This window comes from Montipora capricornis, chromosome 10 (assembly GCF_036669925.1).
Source record: "Montipora capricornis isolate CH-2021 chromosome 10, ASM3666992v2, whole genome shotgun sequence".
Lineage (NCBI taxonomy): Eukaryota > Metazoa > Cnidaria > Anthozoa > Scleractinia > Acroporidae > Montipora > Montipora capricornis.
The window spans coordinates 7,654,282-7,669,281 of NC_090892.1; the positions used below are offsets into that span (position 1 = coordinate 7,654,282).

Genomic DNA, 15,000 nt, shown 5'->3' on the forward strand with positions numbered 1-15,000 from the left:
TCTAGATATGATTGTAATATTGCGTAATGGCTCAATGTGTATTGTGGCGTTTTATTTATTGGTCTTAATGTTGTTTCTAGTAACTGCACGCCTCGATTAGCATTGCTAATATGCGTGTAATTTTCATTGAAAAATATATCTGTAATTTTTGAAGATAAATTTGAACTTGAGGTAGAACTTGTGAACTTGTAAGGGCCCCTTCTTTTGATTATCTCTAAACATAATTAAATCGTGCATGATCGAATAGGCCATTTCCGAGTTCACGTCTGCCTACTCTTCAAAGCGAGTCTAAGTGCGAAGTTTTTGTGATGGTAACGAGATGCTTCTGTGAAGCATACACTGGGTTGCCTGTGGTACATGCTACAGAAAATCAGAAGGCACTGAATTGTGTGGTATTGAAATACAGCATTCCAGTCTCTGAAGAATAACAAATAAAAGAGAAGCGAGAAACATTGGCTTCTGGGCTGACACGTTGATAATTTTCAAGTTCCCTCACAACTTCTTTTCACGACAAGTGTGCCCTCTAAGCATCTGACAGCTTTGTAATACTAAACTTCACTGAAGTCAAGCCCTGTTTCGCGGGGTTAGTGTTAGGATGGGAGACCAAAACAATAAACCCCTCATGAAAAACAAAAACATCTGACCGAAAATACTACTAAAGTATTAACGCTAACAAATGCGAACTCAGCAAGGTACAGATCCTGTTAGCTTGCTTTATGCAAAACAAATATTGATGAAAAAGCAAGTAACTATTGATAAGAAAGAGCAGAAGGAAGTTTCCCGGACGGTCGATCGAGAATAAAATATTTACGACATGGAAACAACATTAATTTTGAACCGTGAATATAGAATATAAAAAGTTACGATCAGCGACAAACATTTTGGGAGATTTTTGCTACGTTCAAGTAAATTGCAAAATCGAAAGTGACATGGCCGGAATTCAGCGGGCGCCGTGATTAAGTTACCGCGGCATGTTTACTCGCCAAACAGTGAAGCATCTGTGTCAAATGATGGCAAGGTACCGGGTTTTTGTGAGTTTCTTTTTCTGTCAAGTGTTATAAAGTTTGACAATGAAATGAGCGAAGTCAAAACAAAGATCACAATCGCCCAACTCTTATTTATGCAAAGTCAAAATTTACTCTCCAAGACGCGTACGACGTTATTTATCACCAGGTAATTCCATCATTTTGGAAATAGCAGCTACTTTATTATTCATCTGCGTCACAAGTTTTCACTGATTTTGGGGCTCATTTTGTTGAAACTCAAGCACGCTTCCAACAGGTCTGTGAACCCTTCCTGCTTACAGAGCAATACTAAAAAACTTCTCCCATATCACATTTCAACCTTAAGCTCGAAAATTCAATACACAACATGATATTATAATTCACAAAGGCAGAAAATACCACAGAATCCCTTTCCTGCGAAAATTTTATTGAAACAAACAACATATTTGCTCTTAGAGGCGAAAACCTCTTCCTATTTCATTGCGTGCGTGAAGACAAGAAACTCAATTGTGTCACATTACCATGTACTTCAGGTAAATACTGCTCACTTTGATTTCGTCTCGACGGGCGATAGATTGTTGTCGAAGTCCAGTACTCGTCGCTTTTGAGATTCATGCCTAGTTTATCCAACTGATTTTCTATTATTGAGCTCCATAAGGGTATATTTTGTTTAAGGATCCACTAAAACGCCATTCGCGTTGCATGACTTTCGACGCCATTGCAGGCTAAGTTAATGATTCTACTGTGTCCACCAGAGAAATCTACGCAGTTCCACTACCCTCTCGATCCTAAGAAAATACGCGCAGAAGGCTCTATGCACAAAGACACCACTCACCAGGGGAGTAACACGCAAGACTTTTACCGACACGGAAAAAAATACTAAAACGGAAATCTACCTATTTTCCGACTGGGTTTCCCATAGGGCAACCCAGTAATTAGTTCTACTTTACATATGAAAGCAAACTAATTATCATAAGAAAAACTTCGATCTTAGAATCGCTTTGAAGAGGAGGCAGACATGAACTCGGAAATGGCCTATTATGCATCCTATACGTTGATTTTAAGTACAGGTCACTTTTCACTCGATACTGGACATTGTTTTTCCTATATATACCTAAAGCATCCCAAAACATTCAAATTGGCTAACCTTAGGCCTAAACATTGTTTTTAGGCCTAATGAGGTGTAAGTTTAGCATTAGTAAAGATGTTGTAACGAGTGATCCGCGAAAGTGAACTGGACTGCTGTACTTTAGACCCGTCGGAAATAAAATCATCTCGAGAAACTAATTAGGGTTTGTGCCTCCACCATTTTCCTTCATACTAACCATATTTTTGAGGGCGTATTTTTGTGTGCAAACAACACTGTATTTAGATTTGCATTTCCATTTATTTGGGAGCGATTGCAGCATACCAGCCGGTCCCGATTTTTCTGCCGATTGTCAGCAAACTACAACAACAAACCACAAGCAAGGTTCCGGCTTTTCTGCAATCCTTCACTTTCAAGGATCGTCCTCAAACCCTAGTCCAGTTGCTAGTCTAACGATCATTGGTTGGTAGAAATTATCAACATTATAATTGAACGCATTCTTTCGTCTTTAAACTCGAGAAACTCAGCGTGGTTTGTTAAAATGAGTTAACTTACCTCCATGAGCTGCCATTAAAGACATTGCAACAAATGCAAGGTAACTCATCTCGGAGGTCAGCGTTGAATCGTAAAATTGGAAGAGGAGTAAATATCGCTCAATGGTATGTCAGTAGATCGCTTTTTCTGGGCGCTGGCTTGATTACTGAACCTTAACTAAGAGACATCGATTACGAAAGCACCGCATATCAAAGTCACGTGGAACAAAAAGGGCACGGAATTTGATCTGCGTAAGGCCCTTCAGCACGTATTGCCGGTTTTCACTGTCACACCATCATCAAAAACATTAAGCAAATAAAGTCAAGAATCAAAGAGATAAAAAACGATGAATATTCAAACAGTCTCACAAAGGTTCAGGTCTGTGCGATGTTTCGTGTGGGAGATATTTGAAGAAATGTTTCACTCAAATTTATAAGGCTTTGCATGGAGACGCCATGTTCGTGTCCCTCTCAGGGGCACAAATATGGCGGCCGGAAGCTGACAAATACATATGTCATCGAGTTTTGCTATAAAAAGCCAGTAGTCGTCTTCTGAGGGCTGATTAACATCTATGTGAGTACCTATTCTCATACAAGGACTGCTTAGATTGCAAAATCTCAGCAGATAAGTGACTTCTTTAACTTACGTGATAGCATTCGCGACCACAATTTTAACATCGTGTCACGCAAAAGCTTAGAAATTCAACCTTGCTTTATCGCAAGACGAAAAACCCCACCAAACTGAAAATTTGTGAAAAGACAAGTCTTCAGCTCTTCTAATAACTAACTAAACTAAAATCTGAAAAGGATTGATAATTCCTTATTTTTTAGTTTTGATGACGTCACATGAAAACCAAGAATTCGGATATCTTTTTCTTTCGTATACGCCTTTCGTCAGGGTCACCCAACGTCGATTTTCGGAAAATATCTGTTCGGAAGACGATTTGAGATCTAGAATTTTCGGAAGATTTGTTGTAAAATTTCTTGCTTGCCTACCTCTCCTAGGATTTTCTAACATCTGAAAAATGGTATAATTGCCCATTTTAAACGGATTTTTAGTTTTTTATCCTAAAAGGGTCACCTAGAATTTTCGGGAGCCTTTAATTCTTCTGGCTGAAATTTTCGAAAAGGTAAGTTTTGATCCCTATAGTTTTCGGATCACTGGACTTTCAGCTAGGAAATCCGAACAGTGGGTGGTATTGAACTGTAGCGTTCCAGTTACCTTTTCCAAGTGGTGGATCAAAACTCTTTTTCTTACTTTCCCAACCGCGAGAAAACCGCGGTAAATCAGCCATCGCCAAAAAATGTTTTTTTTTTGTCAAAAAAATATTTAAAGTCAGGGGGAAAAATAATCATTTTAAAGCAAAGAAAATAGGCTTTCCAACAGCATGTAACTTATTTACATGCAACTGAATCATTTTATAAAAGCGAAAGTTGAACGAAAAAATTTAAGAAAAATAACACTAAAATATGTTTTCCAGGCAAAATTGGGTCACTTTAGCGTTGATTACGAATGTTTGGATGCAAAACTAAAATTTTCTGCAATTTATCTGCTTTCTTGGACATAAATTTGACCGAAAACTGATGAGGCACGAATATTTTTGGATTTTTAGGAGTAATCGGATTAGCAATCAATGCGTAATATGATAATGCGATAAAAGTGTCAAATTTGCGACCCGTTGCTAACGGCAACGGAAGAGCTCGCATTACGAATATTTAACCTCTGTTTGCCAAACGGTCAGTGTAAAACGCAGACTGCAGACTGCAGACCAGGGGTAAAATGCAGACTGAGGTTATAACGTAACTGTTGAAAAAGCCCAAACCCCTTAGAAATGCTAACCTTAGGCCTGAAACAATATTTAGGCTTAACTGTTAGCATTTCTAATGGGTTTGGGCATTTTCAACAGTTAAATTATAACCTCAGTATGCATTTTACCCCCGGTCTGCAGTCTGCGTTTTACACTCACTGGTTTGCCAAAAACCACCCAAATAACCGATTTTTCGACGGAAAATTCATCCCAGAGGATAAAACTATTCACTGGACATGTAATAAAGGTAAATATGTTCGAGCGAAAGCGAAACACAGGGGCACCCAACGACCAATTTGTTGTAAAATGTATTATTATACCCCAGTTAATGAAAATAAATGTTATTTAGGCATTTTCAGGTGTTTTTCAGTGTTGCTGGGAAAACATTATCTGTTCCTTTTTCCCAGCAAGACACACAAGAAATTTTCCAGCCAGCTAGATAAAATTGGTTGGTTTCCCAGCCAGCTGATCAAATTTATTTCCCAGCCAGGAATTCTGCGCGCTTTCAAATCCCTCGATCCAAAACGACCGAACAAAAGCGACAAAACCGGGACAAAAAACTCTGACCAGCGGTAGTATGTTTGTGACTACTCTCTGGGAGAGGGAAGGGGTTCTCTTTTTTTTTTTTTTTTTTTGTCGTCCTCAGTCTTCAGAGTTTCGACAGCCAGCTCGGGTTGAAATGCTAGAAAAAGTCAGTAATTCCCAGGCAAAACCTCTATCAATAACAAAATTTCCCAGCCAGCTCATCGAAACACCTGTATTTTTGCCAGCCAGCAAGATTCCTCTGGGGAACAGATAATGTGAGGAACAGATTCGTTGGGTGCGCCTGATTTGTTGCCGTCAAAACCCGTTACAGGTTGAATTCGTTTTTACCTAGGTTGAATACGCACTCAGATGGACTGAAAAAACTTTTTTTGGAGCCTAAATTAAGCCTAGGGAAGAATTAGGGTCAGCAACGACTTAGGATAAGTTTTTGCTATTAGAGCGGTTTTCAATTGAGTGTCGAAAGTAATAGACCCATATCGCTCAATGTCCAAACAAAAGATTTTGCCCGTCGAACCTCTCATTCAATGTGAGGCTGGACGGGCAAAGACAATGCAAAGACAAAGCCTTTATTCCCCAAGGACTCCAAAATGGCCGCCGAGTGATAAAGGCGAATTAGCGAATTGCTTTGGTTTTGCATTTCTTCACTCAGTGATTGGAGGTTTTCACTTGACGTCATCGCCGCCATGTTGGTGGACGAAAACAAAAGATCTCTCATTAGCGCCTTTTGTTCGTCCACCAGAAGTCGTACATTTCCCAATTGTTATTGGTGCCCCTAGAGGTTGGTTGAAAACGTCCTATTCTGTGAGATCAAAGGAACAATTGGTGAAGACACGCAATGGTATCGCCACGTAAATAATCTTACCTTTTTCAGCGATTTTAACGCTTGAAATTCCATCCAATGAACCACAAATCCTCTTCTTTATCCTTTCCGAAGCCTGTAGTGTAATGTTTTGGCTGAAAAACGTTAGTAAAACCGCTACGCGATCGGTTGTAAATTTCGCCAATTGCCTGAATCACAGGCAGCCCAAGCTCGGTATACGATTTATAGACTTCGTATGGGAAAACATACTTTGAGCTTATAAATGCTAAAATAAGTTGTAAATATAGAAGTAAAGTTCGCTTACCTCTACATACGGTTGTCCTCGTCTTTTCTGTGCAATCGGAGGGCAAACTTGTGTCCGTTTTAGACGGGTTTGTGGCTTTCGAATTTTTGCGATGTCGTTAGTTGTCGTTTCCCCTCATAAAGAGAAGAAAGTCTGGTGACTCGCGGCGATCTCGTCCCACAAATTCAGTGCTCTCGCATCACGAAGCAACGGTTCGAATCGCCATAAAAACACCACAGCCGCCCAGATAAATTCCTATCACATCAACTCCACTCCGAGACCACACAACGATTTTTGGCGGATAAATTCCAAATAATGTTCCGTTCAGCTAGATGTGTGGCTACGGCCGTTATAGCTTGATGGCGATCGTATTACATTCTGCACTCTCGTTGGCTAATTTGAAACACTTGGCCAATGAGAAATTTGGCCAATCGATGGAAAAGACGCTGCCCTACGAATCCTACAAGAATGGTTCCTGAACTAACCATTTTCGGCGCATGGTAGGAAAAAGAGTTTTTTTAAGACCATTTGAGGGGTCACCCACATGTCGCGCCACCAGAGGCCCTTTGGCTCACACGTTCACACGTTTAATTATTTTTTAATGTCCTGAGCCATTTTGAGGTCTTTTAGTTTTTTAAGCTTTCGTAATAAATTCAGTTTAAAGATAACAAAACAGGCTCTTGTGTAAAATTCACTCGTTTCTTCTTTAAATAAATACTCTGAGAAAAACTAACTGCAAATTGCTCTGACGGACGTTTTCCAGCATGTCATGTATGTCTTGCAGTTGCACCAAGCAAACGTTTATTGTTCACACTAAGAAAGGACTGAAGATGTTGTTTCCGCTTCATAATTCCTCTTCTTGTTAGTCTAATCTGATGCCAGGTCAAAACATTGCTAGGGAACCGTAAAGGTGCACGTGATCACCTTGTGTCAACTAAATGACCCAAGGAAAAGAATGTCAATCGTTCGTCGTTTTCAGAGTAAAACAAGGTACTTTTTAACCAAGAACGTCCGTCTTTGGTTTTTTAATTTTGTTGTAATATTTAACTGAATATTTACATTTCACCTGTCGGCTCAGGAACCCTTCTTTGTCGGGTTTCAAAGAAACGTATCTATTTTGACTTCAGGGTGAACTATTTGCAGCATCGCGAGGTTGAGCGGCCATGCAATTGAAAATCTAAACGTCTATGAAATACAAAAACAGACTTGCGAATTATCGCAAATCACAATGCTGACAAGCACAAAAGCAGAAGAAATGGTTAATAAACATGAAGTTTGTTATTATCTGAATGTTTTTGAGTTAACTCATTTTCACCGCGTCTCGATTCTCGCGAAATTTTTCTTCTTTTAAATATTAACAAAAATATTATTTCTCGTCAAGTGTTGCATCTTTTACGTTCAAATAACCGCTAAAAGATTATTTAAATGATCTATCCGTACATATTTTTTCATAACTTAATATTCTCTGTCAAAATTTGCACGACAATCAAAACACAAAAGTAGCAACGCACGCAACAAATTTAGTCGCATTCATCACCTCTTCGTCGAATTCTCATGCTTAACACAGGAATTTTTAGTTATTGTGAAAAATCTTTCTCTATTCGTTAACAATCATCCTTTCAAACTTCAGATAAATCGACCGGTCCGCGAATATTTTACGAGTTTTTTTTTTTTTTTTTTTTTTCAATGGGATGTTAAAAGTGGATGTTATGCATAATCTGAAAAGTTCGGGCGATCAATGCAAGTTGCGCGTGTGACCCGTTATAAATATGTTTTCTCAAAATGTTCCCGAATCGTCAAGTATCACCACAGAAGACAAGAACACCATTCTTAAGGGTTATTCTACGCAAAAAGTAGGTTCTGGAGGTAATTTTGAGAGTGGAAATCAAGTTTAGGGCAGACGGTAAATACAAACTCGCCAGGCCGCATGGTATATTTAATTAAGGTAAAATAACAGAAAGACGCTAACCTCATTTTCACACGAAAATGCTTTACTGTTGCTATAAAAACTATCCAGTTAAGCTCGCATATTACACAACATGATGAATTAACTTGAGTAGATTTAAATCGTTATCTGGAACTAAAAGTGAAAATGTTTCATAAGCAACACAACGTTGCGACCATATCTCACGGTCTTCTTCAGGCAACTGACAACTTGTCACGTGACAGAAGTGCCAAGCAATGTGACTGGGTTCAATACAGACAAGTTTACTGAATGAGAACGTACGCTAGGTGAATTTCAAGATCGAGACTATAAAAGAAAAGCAAGATCAATTAACCAAACGATTATCGGACTCCCTTGAAAGCGAATACTTTAACAAAGTTATGGAGTTTACACACGATTTACTTAACAAATCGAAAGTGGTTCAACGTTGTCTGTACTCTTATCGACAAAGATATTCATCATCACAGTGGTCAAAATATTGTGGAGACAAGAGGCGTAGCCGTGTGAGTCTACAACAAATTTTGACCACTGTGATGACGAATATCGTTGTCGATAAGAGTGCAGACATCACTGAATCACTTTCGATTTGTTTTTTACCACAATATTCAGCGCCAAAGAAAGTGTTTATTTCAGAGCGTGACCAAAATCATAACTCAAAGAAAGAGCAAGCGTTGTCTATAACTTTCTCGCAATACGATTGGTTTATTTCCCAAAATGAGCGTTCCTGATTGGCTATTACATTGCGTGACAAATTGACGCAAACATGACGCGAGAGCGTTGTCGAGACTCTTATCAACAACGGCAAATTAGCCAATCAGACAGCGAGATTTCAAGCAATTGTGGTGAAAAATTGGCTTGTCATCATACTGAGACCAAAGCTAGACAAGTTAAGAAGTTTGCTAATCTCAAGGAACAGCAAGGAAGAGCAGTCTCCGACCCCGACTGGCGTGTTACAAATCAAACACGGATAAATGTGATGGCTAAGTGGGTCAAGAATTTATCCGATCGAGTATTGTCGAAACATGAAGTGTCTGTGCTGGCTAAGGGAAGCAATTTTGTGGAGGTGGACAGGGAAGTTCCGATAACAGAGTTTATAACTGCGACCGAAACTGCCATCTTTGGTTCTGCTTTGAATGAGACAAATGCGGAATGTTTGAGGAATAAAGTTTGCAACATCATTTGCAATAACAAAGCCCCAAGAAGGAATTTAAAGCCCCACCTTCAACCGACAGGCTTTGCGTGCCGTAGAACAATTTTCATAGATGAAAGTCCAGCCAAAGCTGAAATTTATCCAATCAGATCGCTGTGATAAGTAATGCGAATTTCCATAACAAAAACAAACGGTCGAAAAGCCTGTCGGTTGAAGGTGGGCCTTTAAATAGTGAGGAGACAAAGGTCTTAAATAGCTTGACAAATGATAAGACCATTGTTATGGCCCCAGCTGTGCTGAACGTGCTGAACGCTAAGGACTATGAAGAAAAATGCAAATCACTACTAAGCGACAAGAAAACATATAAACCACTTGTCTACAATCCAACTGGTGGCTTCAAGAAGACTGTCAACAATTTTACAAGCAAGGTTTTTAGCGATGGAGTTATCAAAGCGGATTTTAAGAGGGAATTGGACCATCCTTCAGAGCCGATTGTGCCCAAATTTTATGGCTGCCGAAGATTCATAAATCCGAACCCATTCCAGTTAGACCCATAGTAAGCAGCATTGGATCAATAACCTACAATCTTGCTAAACATGCAGCACACGTCCTTCGCCCGTTAGTTGGTCAATCGCCTCACCATCTACAGAATACGCAAGATTTCATCAATAAAAATAAGGGACTGAAACTTACCGCATCGGAAACAATAACATCTTTCGATGTAACAGCGTTATATACCAGCATACCACCGGTTGATGGGAATGCAGGGGTACGGAGCACGTTGGGAAAAAAATGATTCGTGGGAGTCGCGCACACCTATGACGGTTGACCAAATCGTTGAACTAATCGATATTTGCCTTAAAACCACGTATTTCTCCTTCATGAGTAATTTTTTCAAACAACAACATGGATTCACTATGTGCTCTCCGGTGTCCCCGATTGTAGCAAACTTATGCATGGAGACGTTTGAGATTAATGCTTTGGATAGCTATAGTGGCACTCGTCCAAAGCTGTGGTTGCGTTAATATATGGACGATACTTTTGCGGGTACTTGAGAGGGAAGAAACTGATCAATTTTTGCAACTCCTCAACAGTCTTGATCCAAACATCAACTTTACCCAAGAGAATCTCACGAATGATTCCTTACAGTTCCTTGATTGCCCCGTCACTATCAATGAAGATGGCTCACTGTCTACATCTGTATCCCGTAAACCGACTCACACGGATCAATATTTGCAGTTCGATTCACATCACCCATTGATTCATAAACTCGGGGTCATCAGGACCCTGGAGCATAGAGCTAACGTAGTCATCAGTGAAACAGCTGAGCGGGAAAAGGAAAAAGCATATATTAAAAGCTCTCTACGCAAATGTGGTTACCCAGAGTGGGCCTTCCAGAAGGCGGGTGCAAGAAACAGACAGACTAACAGCACGGACCGAGGTTACAAGGGACAGGGACGGACAACAAAAGCGAGCATCACGATCCCTTATGTAGCAGGTATTTCAGAGAAAATCAAGAATGCTTTTAAGGCCCACGGCATTTCTGCTTGTTACAAGCCTTGGAACACCCGGAGACAAAAGCTGGTTCGAGTGAAGGACAGTGTGCCCAAAGCGAAACGAGCTAATATAGTGTATGGAGTAAAGTGTGGGGACAAGGATTGTTAGGAACGCTACGTTGGGGAGACTCAGCAGTCTCCTGGCGCAAGAATGAACCAGGCTCTAATCCAGCACAGACCTCAGCGGTGTATACACAATTGAAATCCACTGGTCACGCATTTACTCTTATGGACGTGGTGGTCTTGGACAGAGAAGAGCACTGGCACAGGAGAGGAGTTAAAGAGGCCATTTGGGAGAGAGTTGAAAACCCCTCTCTCAATAGTAAGGGAGGGCTCAGACACTCATTGTCACATACGTGGGACAGGACAGTGAGGCTGATTGGTAGCTGCTTGTCTCGTGGCACTTCTGTCACGTGACAAGTTGTTCGACTTCTTTTCTTTCCGTGTAGCTAAGTAGCTTTAAATACCCGTAAAGCGGAGCACTGATGGAGAGGGGGGAGTAAAATGAGCCCACCGTCGACCTCAGGTTTGTCAGTTGAATTACTGTTACGACTTATCGACGTTAAATATCGTTGAAAGTTGAAAAAAGTCGAGATATGGTCGCAACGTTGTGTTGCTTATGAAACATTTTCACTTTTAGTTACAGATAACGATTTAAATCTACGCGAGTTAATTATTCTTCTACTGGATGAATCAAAACATTCACGCTTGTAACATGATAAATTCATAAATGCCACCTTTTCCAGCGAAATTTTTTTTGAAACAAACAACATATTTGCTATTAGAGGCAGAAACCCCTTCCTACTTCATTACGTGCGTGAAGACTCAATCATGTCAAATTACCATACGCAATTGCAGAAAAATAAATTTCACCCTTTCCATGAAGAACCTTAATTTTCTTTGAATAATAAAGCACAAAATAAACTACAAGCTCTCTTCCAAATAATTCTTGGCTGTCACATTTCCAATTATTTTTTTACCTGAAGACTGTGCAGAGTTGTGTACAAATAAATACAATTATTAAATAGTCAACCTCGGATAATGCAATTCTCGTGCTCTGATTGGTTCACTCAATCTCGGTTATAAGCTCATATCCTTAGATGACCTTATATGGTAAATGATTGCGCTTAGCGTTGCTAATCTAAAAAAATTTACGCCAGAAAGCGATGTTTCTCTTGGTATAGAGCAAAAGAAAAACGTTTTTGTGGCAAGTTTGGATCAATTTCGAAGCTTAAAAGTACGCGAAAAGGTAAGAAATGTTTTTGTGATGAGCCTTGGTCTGTCTTTCCACTTGGTTTTACACAACATCGTATCTTCATAAAGTTTTGTCGATTTCGCTGGGATTATCTCCCTTTTTTCGCTGGTATTTCGTACTTCCAAACTTTTGGAGTTTAAGGAATTTAATAAAACAATTATTCCATTCAAACTTGCTGGATATGAGACTGGTTATAGCCAACTCGGCGCTACGTGCGTCGTTGGCTATTTACCATCTCATATCCAACGCGCGCTCATGGAATAATTGTTAAATAGCCAGACAGCAGAGATCACAGATCCAATTAAGGTGTTCGATTCCTTCAGTCTTTGTTGAACCCAAAAGTTACCAGAGAATTTTCCATTTGGTTTCAGTGTTTTACATAACAGCACACTTGGTAATTTAATTAGTTATACAGCTCACTTTGATTTCGGCTCGATGGGCGGTCCATTCTTGAGCTCCATGAAGGATATATTTTGTTTAAAGATGCTCTAAAACGCCATGCACTTTACAATGACTTTCGACGCCATTGCAGGTTGATTAAATGTTCCTCTGTGTCCTCTGTTTCCGACTGGGACTGCCATACTGGCAGCCCAGTAATTAGTCTTATTATTCCTTGAAGAGTCCTGAGTACTAGAGTGAATCCGGATACGTGTGGACAGGCAAATTCGATTTGAACACGCTACGTGTGGATGGAAATATTTTTTAATCCGGAAAGAAAAAGTTGCGGATTCAAAAATATCTGGATACGTGTGGACAGGGCCTTGGACCAATTCACCTTTTGAGCGTCAGCTTTCACGTGTAGTGTCAACTGACTTCTGATGTAAACAAACCATTCGAGTAGATCGGACATATAACACATAGTGAGGTGGCGAGGCGTGCGTATATGAAATATTGGCTTCTTTAATTTTGCGTGGGACTTCGATGATGTAACAGAGAGAGACACTATTCACTTCGATAGAACTTCGTGTGGAACGCGATAGCTCGCACACTCCTATTTCGACAGGATTTATTGGGGTGAGTCAGGTTTTTTCCATCGCTAAGCAGATCGATCGCTAAGCAGACGGAAACGAAATAGACTCCTTGTCTAAACCCAGAGTATTACTTTAAGAAGTGTGATTGACATTTTAATATTTTTGAATGCTTGAACGCTTGGTCAACACATTTTCACATGGTAAAGTGCCAAATTTTCTAGCTTCATTCAGGACACATCACCATAAAAGGAGACAAAGCAGTCTATTATGTCTTCAACTTTTCCACCAGGAATTGCACACAACAAATGACTTAAAGACTCTACAGATTTCATCAATTTCATTGAAGAGACAAAGATAGGAAAACGAACTTTCCTTGCATCGATTGAAGTCACAAGTCTCTATATAAATAGATCACAAGAAGAGGGAATCACTACAGGATGCAAAGCATACGAAAACTTTCACAAAAATAACCCTCCAATACCCACAAGGCTATATCAAAGAAATGCTAAGATCATACTCAAAGAGATATTCTTTCCATTTCAACGGAAAGAACTATCCACAAATTCACGGTACGTACCGCCATGGGTACTATAGTGGCCGATCAGGAGAGACAGATTCTAAGCAAAAGCGCCATAAAGCCAATGATCTTTTGCAAACTATACATTGACGACATTTTTTCGTTGTGGCATGTCAACAAACCTGATATAGACAAGTTCATCACACAAGCAAACTCACACCACCCTACCATCAAAGTTAGAGCTGAGATCTCAAACACTGAAGCCACATTTCTAGACACTGTTGTATACAAAGGCAAACGCTTTCAAACACACTTCAAGCCGACTGAAACCTTTCAGTACACTCATTTTTCCTCCAGCCACCCACCAGGTGTCAAAAAAGGATTCATGAAGGGCGAAGCCCTTAAGACTTCTACGCACTAATTCTTAAAGAACAACTTTTGAAGAGAACATTTACAAATTCAAATCACGTCTCCGTGCTAGAGGCTATCCAAAACGTCTGATTGAACATAGCTAACAGAGGGAAATAGTCATGAAGCTCGGCAAACATCAAAGGAGCAAACAAATTAAGATGCCAAGATTTAGGTTGGAAAGTCCTCGACCGTGCACAATCTTTTGTTTTGCGCTCATACACTATGTATAAATTACATAACCAGCACGTTTCTATTGGTTAGTTTCTCAGTAGGGAGTAAACAATTATTGTATTTTGTGCACGGTAAAGGCAAAACAAGAGAACAAAAAACTAACCATTCCCCTCTATTAACTATGGATTGAAACATTCCTATCAGACATCAAATTCAAAGAAAGGGAATCAGCGCTGAAGCAAAGGAATGAAATCCCTAAAGATATCTTGCCCTTCGTGACATAGTATTGATCACCCGGCAGAGTCAAAAAACCTTAAATGTGCTTTATTAAAAAACTGGCACTTCATACAAAAACAGCCTTCTCTACGGCAACTTTTCAGAGCCACCACTCATATCTTTTCAAAGGGGAAAATCCCGAAGACATGCTCGTAAGAGCAAAGCTTTAACGAGGTCAAAGACCGAAAATACGGTACAAATTAAAAGTCTCAACCGTTAAGGAGTTATGTAGGCTTGTCAATCCTTGCTACTTCCTACTGTGCACTGATTGTGATCCCTTTCCAACCGGGTTATTTAAGTGCTTTACTCCTTCTTGCTCGCACAAGGCAACGGACTAAAATGTACTAATACCCCACCCCATAGGGAAAAGCAAAGGCCAAAATGTACTAATCCCCCACCTCTCTGGAAAGGCTACGCAAAAAAAAATGAATTAATCCCCCACCCTCTCGGGCAAGGCAAAGAGTCAAAGACCCCACAAAGCTCCACCCATTCCCTACGTTTCCCCGGGGTGGGGGTGGAGGTTTACAGTGACAGGTGCCTAAACATGACCTTCTCTTTCAACTTTTTCTAAGAAACTTGGTGAGCTAATGAAGGAAAAAAAATTTAAGCAATGACGTAAGTAAAGGTTGACCAATTTTAGATTTGTCGATCACACCACTATCTACTA

At 39.9% G+C, this 15,000-nt stretch overlaps 2 protein-coding genes across 2 annotated transcripts in view; one reads left to right on the plus strand and one right to left on the minus strand.

Moving 5' to 3' along the window:
• The window catches only part of LOC138022335 (uncharacterized), a 230,625-nt gene that overhangs the window by 173,793 nt on the left and 41,832 nt on the right, over positions 1-15,000 (minus strand). The gene's annotated exons all lie outside the window — the stretch shown is intronic.
• LOC138020217 (uncharacterized) lies at positions 9,458-10,841 on the plus strand. Its single transcript, XM_068867234.1, has 2 exons — positions 9,458-9,732; positions 10,271-10,841. The coding sequence occupies exons 1-2, from the start codon at positions 9,458-9,460 to the stop codon at positions 10,839-10,841; spliced, it is 846 nt and encodes a 281-aa protein (XP_068723335.1).

Excerpts from the sequence above, each read along its gene's own strand:
- LOC138020217 (XM_068867234.1), top strand. The coding sequence starts at position 9,458 with ATGGCCCCAGCTGTGCTGAACGTGCTGAACGCTAAGGACTATGAAGAA. Across the intron at positions 9,733-10,270 it reads CCATTCCAGTTAGACCCATA|TCTTGATCCAAACATCAACT; the intron begins GTAAGCAGCATT and ends ACTCCTCAACAG.